General features: G+C 37.6%; 1 protein-coding gene across 1 annotated transcript in view; it reads left to right on the forward strand.

The window, feature by feature from the left end:
* Positions 1 to 10,919, forward strand: part of itga1 (integrin, alpha 1) — a 49,449-nt gene extending 38,530 nt beyond the window's left edge. Inside the window, exons 17-30 of the mRNA XM_053340406.1 lie at positions 77 to 234; positions 2,218 to 2,328; positions 3,676 to 3,752; positions 4,396 to 4,522; positions 4,699 to 4,776; positions 5,241 to 5,317; positions 5,438 to 5,527; positions 6,243 to 6,345; positions 6,457 to 6,576; positions 6,656 to 6,754; positions 6,848 to 6,952; positions 7,053 to 7,148; positions 7,241 to 7,354; positions 8,702 to 10,919. Coding sequence (XP_053196381.1) covers positions 77 to 234; positions 2,218 to 2,328; positions 3,676 to 3,752; positions 4,396 to 4,522; positions 4,699 to 4,776; positions 5,241 to 5,317; positions 5,438 to 5,527; positions 6,243 to 6,345; positions 6,457 to 6,576; positions 6,656 to 6,754; positions 6,848 to 6,952; positions 7,053 to 7,148; positions 7,241 to 7,354; positions 8,702 to 8,758 — 1,412 coding nt within the window. The 3' untranslated portion in view covers positions 8,759 to 10,919. The remainder of the gene's footprint in view (positions 1 to 76; positions 235 to 2,217; positions 2,329 to 3,675; positions 3,753 to 4,395; positions 4,523 to 4,698; positions 4,777 to 5,240; positions 5,318 to 5,437; positions 5,528 to 6,242; positions 6,346 to 6,456; positions 6,577 to 6,655; positions 6,755 to 6,847; positions 6,953 to 7,052; positions 7,149 to 7,240; positions 7,355 to 8,701) is intronic.
* The last annotated feature ends 1,152 nt before the right edge of the window (positions 10,920 to 12,071 follow it).

Genomic DNA, 12,071 nt, shown 5'->3' on the forward strand with positions numbered 1-12,071 from the left:
ATTTTTCTGCCTCGTCACTGTCAAGGTTGTCACGTGATGCTGTCACAGGTTGACTGTGTACTTTTCTGTCCTGCAGAGATACAATATACTTTGACTCTGGATGCTCTGCGTGCAAAAGCCAGGGCTTCATTCCTCAGCTCGGACGATAAAAGTGATCGTAGGATTACCGGGCGCGTCAACGTCAGAGACAGAGCGAAAAAACCCTCCTGTGTGAACGAGACCTTCATGATGTCGGCAAGTACTCTGATCTTTATTATGTCAGCATGGGGTCACTTATGGTTTCTCACCTGCAAGGAATCAACCCCAAAACATTAACTGGATGCCTTAAACTTTCTGTAAGGTTCATTTCTGATGTTTGTCTGAGGGCTGTTAGCCAGAGAAGAGACAGAACAAAGCTGCGAGAAGTTCTGTGCAGAGCAGGAAGACCTTTCTTCTAACATGAAACAGACCTGTTTTGATCAAAGCATGCCGAGTTCAGCCCTGTGCTGCTCTGAGTGATAAATTATCTGGAGGCACTTACAGAGTTGGAGCGATGGAGAGAGAAAAGGAAAAGGGAAAGAGTGAATGAGACTGATTACAAGAAAAAGAGTGAGGTGTTTTGTGAATGTGACAAAAAGTGACATTCAAGGTCAAAGAAAATGACTACAAGTGGTCTAACAAGCACATCATAGACGGTTCATCATACTGCAGTTGAAACATTCCTACTATGCAGCTACACCACCTCCTGTATATATCCATATGTGTGACATTTACTGTACAGCATGTGTACTGAGTTCCTCGTCCCAGCCTCTCACTGTAGCAATGGATTTCTCTGATTAGCTGCCCTCCAGCGAGAGGAGGAAGAACTAATCAGTGGAGACAGCTGTTGTTGTTGTATGTGCCGAGCATGAATACCTGCTCTGTTCAAGTATGCCAGTTTGTGCAGAAACTTGCCACATAGTCCAGAGAAGAGGTCCTCAGGGACCAGAAAATTTGTACCGGACACAAAATGCACCCGTGACTATCCAAGATGGACCAGTCCATTTAAACTGTAACACACACACACACACACACACACACACACACACACACACACACACACACACACACACACACACACACACACACACACACACACACACACACACACACAAACCTAAACAGCTGACAGCAACCCTATGAACCAGAAGCAAATGTTTTGCAAATTAATAAACGTTCAGAAGAAGTGTTCGCTACTCTGTGTGTGTTGATACAGTCCCTCCAGTATGCTTTATGTCCACATGGAGTGCTTGCCTCTGTTAATGTATCCAGCTCCAGACCAGTTAGGAAAACCTCAGATTAAAAATAAATTGGACTTAACTGCTACATTCAAAACTTCCATTGCTTGTTCCATGTCTGTATTGCTGGAGTCTCCCGTTTCTGTCTCGGAATAATAGCACTAATAGCAGTGACAGTATTTATTAAATGGACATAAAGAACATGTAAAGAGAACATTTAATTAATTAATTAAATGTAATTAATTTAATTAATGTATTGGGGCTAGTTAAGCAGCTGCCTCATGGCCATAATATTATCATCATTTTCAGACTCAACAGGCAGCTGTGTTCACCAAAAAGAGCTAAAATCCAACTGAGCAGAAAAAGTTGCTTTGTATTTGCTGGATGTATAAATAAGCAGGTGTTTGCTAACAAGTTAACCATATATCCACTTTTTAAGGTAATAACAGTGTTGTGTTTACAGCTTGTGCCCACTGCCTCCAAGTGGCCAAAAAAACAGCTATGACAGTTTTAAGTAACAGGCAAAATCTGTCCACACGCAAATCAGTGATTTACTGAAGATGCAGCATGTGTTCCTCATGTTATGCTCTTTCATGGAGTCCTTTGATATATAATCCAACTTTGGCACCAACCCAAGAAAGACCCATAGCAATTTAAGATGGACTAACTGAACTTGAAAGTGTGGACCGAAGACCTGGTTTGGAAAAATTGGGTTCTCAGGTTTTTTAGGGGGGCCAGTCTGCATGAACACGGGGTCTATGCTCACCAACACAGTCCTGAGTAGAGGTTCAATCAACAGTGAAACACTGAAAACATGTGTGTTGGTGTGAAAGATCTTTAAAGTAGATTTTTCCTTGTAATGTTCTTTCTCATCCTCTTGATCTTCATCTAACTTTTATTTTCTTCCCTCCTTCTCCTCATTCTCCTCTTGATTTCTTTACCTCCATCTTCTCCTCAACAGTCCCGGTTGGACTTCAGAGACCCTCTCATGGTGTCTTTGCAGTTTGGATTAGTAAATAAAGACCAAGGTCCAGTCCTGGATGAAAGCCTTCCCAGCTCCATCAATAAGACTGTAAGACTGCTTTATACCACTTATTATAATGGTCTCTCTCAGTACTTAAACTATTAACTGGCAAATAACAGTAAGAGGAAGATTTAGAGTCAAAGACAGGAAGGATTTGAACCTCGTCTAAAACATCCTCCATCTGTCTGTATTTATAATCTGAGAGTGAGAACTAGGGTTTTCTTGTCTGGCTCCAAACTTGCTTCTGTTACAGCACATTAACATCTGCAACAGCTGACTGCCATCCTTCAGTGTTTCCTCAAGACTGCATTAGGGTTTCAACACCAATAGCCAGGACCGTCTTCCCACACTCCCGCATACATAGTTGTTCTAACAAGAGGGGCTCCAAATAATTATTGCAATGAGTGATGTGCCCAGATAAAGAGTGGGAAAGCATTTCCTTTTGTGCATGAGAATTGAGCTTCAAAACATAAAGCATGGGTGTGTATAATGCAGAGTAATAACATCACCACCTCCCCTCACTTCTAAACATGTGGTTGTTTGTCTCGGCATGTCCTGACTCCCTCAGTCTCAGAATCTGTCACAGCAACGATGCACATAAGTGAGGAAGGGTTATTAGGACCTCTCCTGTTATTGTTATTGAAAGGAAAAGAAGGGACACACGCACACAGAAAGGGGAAGTCATCTAACGGAAGCCTGAGTTTTTCTTTTGAGACTGTGCTGCATATGATACTCTAGTCTCTTGACCATTCTTGAGAGAGCGGACACTGTTGATCTTGACGGTCCGTTGGGACAGCATTGAGAATGGAAACAAATGAGACTGTGACCCTGTGAACCGTTTAGGTGAAAAGGCAAAGGAAATTAAGGTCATCTGGAAGCACCCTTTTGTCAGGAGTGTAAACAAATAGAAAACAGTGGCCTATTTTTTCATAAGCAGTTACAGTCATTTAAAGATAAGTGATTAAAGATTCACTAATTTAGGATGCGGATGTATTATAATAAATAATAATAAATAATATTAGTGTCTGATATGGTTTTAATAATCTCGTTACAAATTCCTAAAACTACATCTTTTCCTTCTTCATCATTGTAGAAATCCCAAATCAAATCCAAAAACTTGCGTCTTCAAGTTTCAACATCACACATATGTGTATGTTGCATACGGGACTATGATTGGCTAGACTTTGGGTCACAAATCATGTTCGTTTATTTACACCTTAAACTGAGATTTAAGGTGAGCACAGAGAAACTTTGACCCTTCAGCAGATGACTGAAAACAGCCTTCTAGTTTGAAACTCTGTACAGTGAAGCTCAAACATCCAAGTGAAGTAACAATAAGTGTTACATTTGTGAGTGGATGTGGACTTTAAACTTCATTTCTTGATTATCTTGTAGATTCCCTTAATGGAGTGTGGGAGTGATGACAGGTGCATTGCTGACCTCTCTCTCAAAGCCGAGTCTAGTGTAAAAAAGTAAGTGGAATTAGCATTAAAGTATCAATTTTAAATGTATTTTAAAATAATACTAGTCCCACATGTACAGTTATTGGTCATACATTTCATACAGGCTGCAATGAGTTTCCAATGTAAATGATGGAAAATCCACAGTCCTCGCTTTCTGCAAAAATGCATTTCAGGGCTTCCACAATCTGAGTTAGACAAATTAAGTGTGTATCTCGCAAAGTTAGTCTTTTTTGCTTCTTACAATACTGTGACTTTGAAATATACCCACTTAATTAGAGTGACTCAGTCTCATATTGACTTTGAACTTTGGAGTGATTTTTTGCAGTGGACGGTGGATTTTGTCTCCCATCACTTAAATGGAAAGTGCATTAACAAGGGATTGCTTCAAGAGTAACGATTACAGCAACCAATCACTCTTGAGACCGGGTTAGGGTTAGGGTTAAAAAAGTGAGCCTATTCCTTAACATTTTCTCATATTAAGAGCACAAATGTTTCACATTGGAATTTAACTATTATTATCATGTGCTATCTTTATCATATTGTCACTCATAGCACACAGTAGTTATAGACTTTCCAGTACATGACTGCCTCCTTGTGGTGGAAAATGTGCATCACAACCAAACATGCTGACAGTTTTCATTTTATTCTTCAGAATGGTGATCAAAGCAAACAAAGAGAAGATTGATGTGAACATCACAGTTAAAAACAGCAAAGACAATGCATACAACACCAAAGTCATTGTCAACTTCACGCCAAACATCAACTATGTTAAAGTAGAGGTGAGATTTCTAGTGCTCCTTTCTCTGTATCATTTCAGTGTAAATGAACTGAGGTGTCACGCTCTCTCCCTCTGTTTCCTGTCTGTCACTTCACTGTCATCTGTACAATAATGGCAAAAAATGCCAAAAAATAATGAATTGAGGTGATGATGCATGTTTTTATTTTGTATTATCAGCCGGATAAGGATTGCACTCTGAATCACACGAGGGTGGAGTGTGCTGTTGGATATCCCTTCCTGGCAAGCAATGTAGAGGTACTAGTTAATTTTCATTCATTACTCCAATGCAGAATGTAAACTACTTATTGTCTGTACAATCTAGAGCTGCAATGATTAGTCAATTAGCTGATCAACAAAAAAAGGAATCGCCATTTATTTTGATAATTTATCATTTTGGGGTATTTTGTAAAGACAAAAGTATCTCAAAATTCCAGCTTCATAAATGTGAATATTTTCTGATTTATCTAGTGTTTTTGAAAGTGAACTAAATATTCTTGGGTTGTGGACTGTTGGTCAGGACAAAAGAAGACATTCAGGGATGTCACTTTGGACTTTGGGAAACGGTGATTGGAATTTTTAACGGCCAAATAACTAATAAATAAAGATCAAATAAGTGATCGATAATGAACATATTCATTAGTTGCCACTGTAGATCAATATACACTTTATTTATCTTCACTGCTAATTAGTAAAATTGTGATGTGATTTAATATCCACAGGAAATCTTCAAAGTGAAATTTGAAGTGAATCCTAAACATATTCAGGAGGTTATTCAGATCAATGTGACTGCAGCAAGGTGAGTATGCTTTATTCAATGATTTTGTATAATTTTGTGTTCAATCCAGTACAAATAAGAGTTTTCGCATCCATTTTTATACATTTGAGTCAAACAAATATGTTTTTAAATTTCCCACAGTGACAGTGAGGAGCTACCGTCTACCTTGCATGACAACAGCGTGAAGATCGCCATCCCTGTGACGTATGAAGCTGGACTCATATTCACAGTGTGAGTAGAAGAAGTTGGTTCATTTGGAAACAGTGGATACATTTTTTTGATTATTTTTTTCTCATGGTATACCTTTTGAATTGTCATAGCAGGAAAAGCTCAGATGTGTCTAATAATGACGAGGATGGATTCTATTTAAGTCAAAGGAATGCATCCATTATTATATTATTAGTGTTCGCCAAGAGAAATGTCTATTCTTAAATGTTTGTTTTGCTCCATTATGTTGTAATAACAGCAATTTTGTATCACTATAAAATACAATGAGGCTAGTAATCACACTTCACATGGATGGTTTGATCCTTCACCTCCAGAAGGCCTCAAGTAGCCAAACCATCAATTCAAGTGGCATATTATCAATACTACCAATAGTCATGAATAGTATTTAGGAGCCAAAGAGCAAGATATTTCCCTCAGAAGTTGGACTTACATTCATCAGGTGGCCAGACATATGGTTTGCTATATCAAATTAATACTGTATGTCAGTGTAGTGTTTAGAGCTCTTTCTGCTGCCCCCAAGTGGCCAAATCAGTTAATGCATATTGAACATATTCATTCAGAAAGGTTCATATAGCTGTATTAAGAGTGCCTTATTGTTTAATGGTACCAAGAGTTTTGATTTCATAGCACCAAATTTTGATGTGATTTATGGAGAATTCTCAGTCTCTGAAGCTCTCATTTGAAAATGAAAAATTTTTCAAAAATATGCATCTTCCAGGCACTCTGTGGATAAACACATTGAAATACAGAACCATGAGCAGTATCCCAGCGTATTCAATGACACCACGATGATTGGAGAGGAGATCAACATCAGCTACACGGTAACATCTGCAGATACAGATTATATTTGTTTTGTAAATGGTATGATATATTAGGAAAACATATCCTGTTTGTTTTCTATCTCACTGCCTCTCTGTCTCATGTCTCTCTAGGTGAAGAAAGCAGGTGATATAGTGACTCCTCCCCTTGACCTTAGGGTGACCTACCCTAATCTCTCTCCTCTTCATCAGAACAACTTACTGTACCTGACACATGTCACCACCAGCCCACAGGTATGAATGAACACAAACATACATGTGGACATGTATACTGACAGAACAACCTTTATATCTGCTTCTCCTCTCTCTGCAGGTGAAATGTAATGCAAAGGATTTGATCAACCCTCATAATATTAACCCGGACATTATAAAACCCAAACCAAAGAAAGAACCACTCAGCGTCTTCCTACTGGTGTGTGATCATGCTTGTTTGTGGGTTTATTTCTAAAGATAGCTGAGATGTATTTGCTCCCGTCCGACCATATGTGTTTTATTTGCTCTACAGAGCTGTGAAAACCTCAATTGTGCATCATTTACATGCTCCATTCCCGAGGCTAAGATCAATCAGGTCAACGTTACATTCAGAGTGTGGAAACCTACATTCATTGAGGTAGGTTTGAGGTGACATGTGAGTGATTATTTTTGGCATGCCTTGACTCCTGTCCAGTGCTTTTGCATTTGTTTTGCAAACATTTATTTTTATTTTACAGGCAGAGTTTTCTGGTCTTTACATGTTGGTAAATGCCAGTCTGGGAACCAAAGACACAAAACTTTTTGTACTGAGCAAAAGTGACAGCAGCAGAACTGTGAGTCATAAAGTTTTCTTATTGTACACTTGTGTGTGTGTTTGCAGGTACATGTACATTTACTATACTGTATCTCTGTGTGTGCTAATCAGGTAAAGATCCAGGTGTCAAAGGCATCCTTAGGAGGAATCCCTATATGGATCATCATCGTCAGCATCCTGATAGGTCTGCTGATCTTAGCACTTGTCATCTTCGTTCTCTGGAAGGTAATTCAGACCACACAGTATTTGCAAATGTTCAAATACTTTTTGAATATCTGTAGCATCTTATCCCTGCAGAGCCAAGAGCATGTACAATTTGCTGTGGTCTTTGAACATTTTTTTTATTTTGATTTGCTGACGAAAACCAGATGAGAATATTGATACCACTCTTATGAGATACACTAAATGTGAAGATACTGTACAGAGATGGTTAGTTTAGTTAACTTAGCAGAACAATATGAACAGAAGGAAACAGATGGCCTATCTCTGTCCTACCCAGATTAAAACTAAACCTAACAGCACCTCTAAATCTCACTAATTAACACATTTCTTGTTTATTAAATCTTTACAAAAACCACAGTGTAAAATGCTATTCATTAGTTATATGTTGAACTATTTCTTGGCCTGGTGCAGTTAATTCCTGGATACCTCACAGGGACTCTTTTCACTGCCCCAGCCAAGAAATAGTCTGGTATACATCCCCTGGCGCAGTTGTCATTTTCTTGCCCGGCGCCCACGTTGTCTAAATAGCAAATGCACTTGCACCAGTATGTGCGTCTATGGGCGTGTTGGTCTCAAAATGAGGTGTGGTCAGGCGCATTGGTGGCGCGTTGCTATTTTGAGGCAGAGGAAAGCGATTGCGCTACTGACCAAAAAAAAAAGTCACTGGCACATATGTCACTGTTATTAATGGGTGCATCATCAAGAGTCCAATATGCTCCTAGATAGGCGGTTGTGCACACACTGTGCGCGCAGCAGCTCACAAACATGCAAAATATCACTAATAAAAGGACCACAATGTGAATTCGTATTATGATGTAGGCCTACATCAACATATTAAAAAAAGTCACAATGACGGGCCACTATGTATCAGAATCAGTCAATGGCAGTAATGATCAATGAAACTGTCAATGTAGTCATGTGACCAATCCTGGTAAATCCACCATCAAACTAACAATCCGCCAAGGTGACAGCGTGCCTGGATACTAAAACACGTCTATGATTAATGAGGGGACGTAAGTCACCTCAAAGGCACTTGCGCCATGTGCTTCACGCCATGCGCTATAGATTATTAAAATAGGGCCCATTGTCTATTTCAGACTTCATTTTTTTGTCTTTAACTAACAAGATATTAAGTGTTAACTAGTGAGCTTTAAAGATTAGTTTACCTTTGGACTGACTCAGGCTGTTTCTAGTCTTTATGCTTAGCTAAGCTAGCCATTTCATATTTAATGGGAAAACATATGTGTGGTATCAATGTCATCTGAGTCTTAGAAAAGAAAGCAAATTGATATATTTCAGTGTAAAAAAGTCAACTTCTTAGTGTTGCAACTGAGTTTTTTGCTCTTTCAGATGGGCTTCTTCAAGAGAAAATCCAGGGAGGACTACAAGGAGGAAATAATGGACTGAGGTATCCAGCAACAAGCAGCTCTGTGACTAACTGTTTCTAGAGCCATCAGGTCACATAAAGTGACAGACTTTTAAACAGACAGTTGGACACACAGAGAAAACGCCGCAAGACCCACAGCCACCTCAGTGCTACAACACAGTGACTACCTGGAAAACACACTTACCATCCACTGTTTCCTGTACAGGCATGGGTCAAATATTGTTTGCAAATACTTCCTAAATCTTGTTCTTTGCTGCTTTAGGGATTAGGATGCTTGGATTTACACAGTAAGGCTACTCACCTACACAAAGTCTGACACTTTGACTTTGTAAAGTGATTAGCACTCAATGTTTACCTTGTATTGTACGAGTATTTGCAAATAGTATTTGTCCTAGATCAGCTTCTTTTCTTATAGACATCAACATCAAGTCACATATGGCAGTTCAGAGGAGAAACCAGGGAGCATGAAGAAACTATTACTTACCAGGCATCTGTTGGCAAAGTAGCATATATCTGTATCACATACAGTTACAAAACCTTCAGAGCTGCAATAGCTGCACTGCAGCTTTCAAAGGAAAAAAGTAAACTCAGGTTTTTCGGTATGAAGATCCAAAGTTGCCTAAGCCACCTCGCACACTTTCTGCAACAACGTCCAAAGGTCTATTTGCTTCTGAGACATGCAATATGTGAACTTTATGTTTGTTGGAGCAGTCTGTCTGATAACTTAGACATGTGTGTTAAAAAGCTTGATCTTTTTTTATGAAACACTGTATCTTTTAACATTTTATAGCATTTCATTTTTGTTTTAACAATATAACATGGCACATCCTTTACTTCAAAATGTTGGCTAAAGACACTGACCTGAACATGAGATTTATTTTGCTTAACAAAGGTGTGGTCTTTTATTTTTTTTTATACTTATTACCATAAGTAATTAATTCAAAAACAAAAGAAACACGTCCCGACTCATAAGGTAAATGTTTGTATTGTTACTGAGGGATACAGCGAGCTGCGCCTTCCAAATCTAAACCTTTGATTGTACTGTAAATATAAGTAAATGCTCAAAAATGTACATACTTGTGTTGCTATAATTAGTGTAATTTAAGAGATGTTATCCAATCTTGTCTTGTTTTTGTGATCAGTGGTCAGAGAACGTGATTTTGCTCAGGTGCTACAAGTATCATGAATGATGACATTAACATTTTACCATAAGAAAATGATCAGGCCGATCTCACAATTTAAAATGCTGATAGAAATATGTAAATATTGTCATATTTTGATGAGAAAATGAAACTATTCTGTTACTGAACATTTACATGAAGATGAGGGTTTGTATCCACTATTTTGGTTACATAAATGTAAAAGTATTTCATTTGATTGAAAGTGTTCTTTGAAGTCTGTTGTCAAGGCTTTAACATGATCAAGATTAGATCTGACTGTAGCATACTATGATTTAAACTTTTTAATTTGCAAAATAGAAGGTCAATTTTCCTAAAATGCAGAAATACATGTGTATCTATTCACCAGCAGTCATCCCCATTAGCTTACATGGGATTCGCTGGTAGATGGTTTGTATTACTGTAGGCTCAATGTGACCCCGTATGCGGTACACAGTACCATACAAAGTTATTTTTTCAGGTTTTCTGTCTTGTTTTTGTTTCGAGAAGTTGCACAGCTACACAGTATGATAAAAGAGATTATATTGTATATTGGGGAGATTAAGCTTCAGCCTCTTTCTTGACTTTTTCCCTCATTGTCATATGATAAAACTGAGGGAAGACAGCAAGAAAATATTTAAATGAATTTTTACACTCCTCAGCTCTCACTCTCCACTGTTGACATTAAGCACATGATATAAATTGTGTGTACAGAATGTGTAACTGTTGGTCATTTTAAGATTGTACGGCTACATCAGGCTTATGCACGAGGGTGGCGGCATAACTCTCTCTTTGTTCTCTTTCATGGAAATGTGTGGTCAGGGGTCATTTTCTCGGATTTGACTCTCAATTAACTTCTGAAAAATAGTAAAGAATAAAGAGTGAGGATAACATGAGAGTTGTGAGCTCCACCCCAGCCTCCTACACTGCTGTGAAGTCTTCATTGTAATGCACTGGTTTGTCAGACTGTATGCTTCCTCATCAGCACAGAAATGAACTGAATCTTATGTACAAAATAAATACTTTTTACAAAGATGTGCTTCAATTCTCCTGCTTTTCTTTAGAAACAAATGTTCAAAGAATTATATCCTAGATGAAAATGTAAAAAATGCTGCTGTATGTTCTGTCAATCAAAGTTAAATCACTGTGTTCTCTAGTGACAGAAAATTAATAACCAGCAATTTTGATGTGACTAATCACTTAGTCATTCATCAGAATAAGAGTCAGAGAGATCAAACCACTACTTGTACTGTATTACTTTTGCTACTAATACTTATGTGACTTTTCATTCAGGACTTTTACTTGAAATTGAGTATTTATACTTTGCTGCTCAATTCCAAAATGTATTTTTCAGCTTTCTCCCACAGTTGAATTTTTGAGCTTCACTGTGCAGAACGATATATGTGCAGGGTTAGACACTAGATGGCTGTTATGTACTCAGTGAAAAGTTTGTACTCATTTAATGTAATAATGTAACTATTTCAATTAATTAATCAAAGTAATGTAACTTATTGTATTTGATTATGTTTTGATTACTTTTCAGTGTTTTCAGCTGTTAGGGTAAGTGTACCCATTAAGCCCACCAAAATCTAAGTTCAGGTGTTTTTCATGGATACTGACATGATTTATAAAGGAGATCATTTCTTATGAAGCAAGATTTAGCTCTCATTTGAAAATGTATTCATTAGTTAATGTAGATTTTGGGATATAAAATGTAAAAGTTTAAAGTCTGTCATGGGCTTAATTGGTACTGTGACATAATGTAAGCCCATTTGTTCTCCAAATAAACTCACGTCATGCTTTATTTACAAAATATTTAAAAAGTGATTTTAAATCATTAAAAACAGTAATATATGTATTCAGTAACATGTTAACCCTTGCATACTGTTCAGAGTCAAATCTGACCCATTTTACACCTTAGAGCTATACATATTTCTGCAAGGTGGACTTTGTCTAATGTGAACCTACATATACACAAATTGAAATAAAACCATATTTTTATTTTTGTGCAGCTGATACACATTTTTGTAAAGACCATCAGAATTCAAACATGTTGCTGGATTATTCATATTATATAAAATGTTCTCCTGAACCGAAAAATAGTGATTGTAAATGTCTTTTTTCTCCATAAATAAATAGAATACACTCTTCTTTAAGGACTAAATAACCATTTATT

The sequence above is a fragment of the Scomber japonicus genome, chromosome 19, assembly GCF_027409825.1.
Source record: "Scomber japonicus isolate fScoJap1 chromosome 19, fScoJap1.pri, whole genome shotgun sequence".
In the NCBI taxonomy this organism is placed as follows: Eukaryota; Metazoa; Chordata; class Actinopteri; order Scombriformes; family Scombridae; genus Scomber; species Scomber japonicus.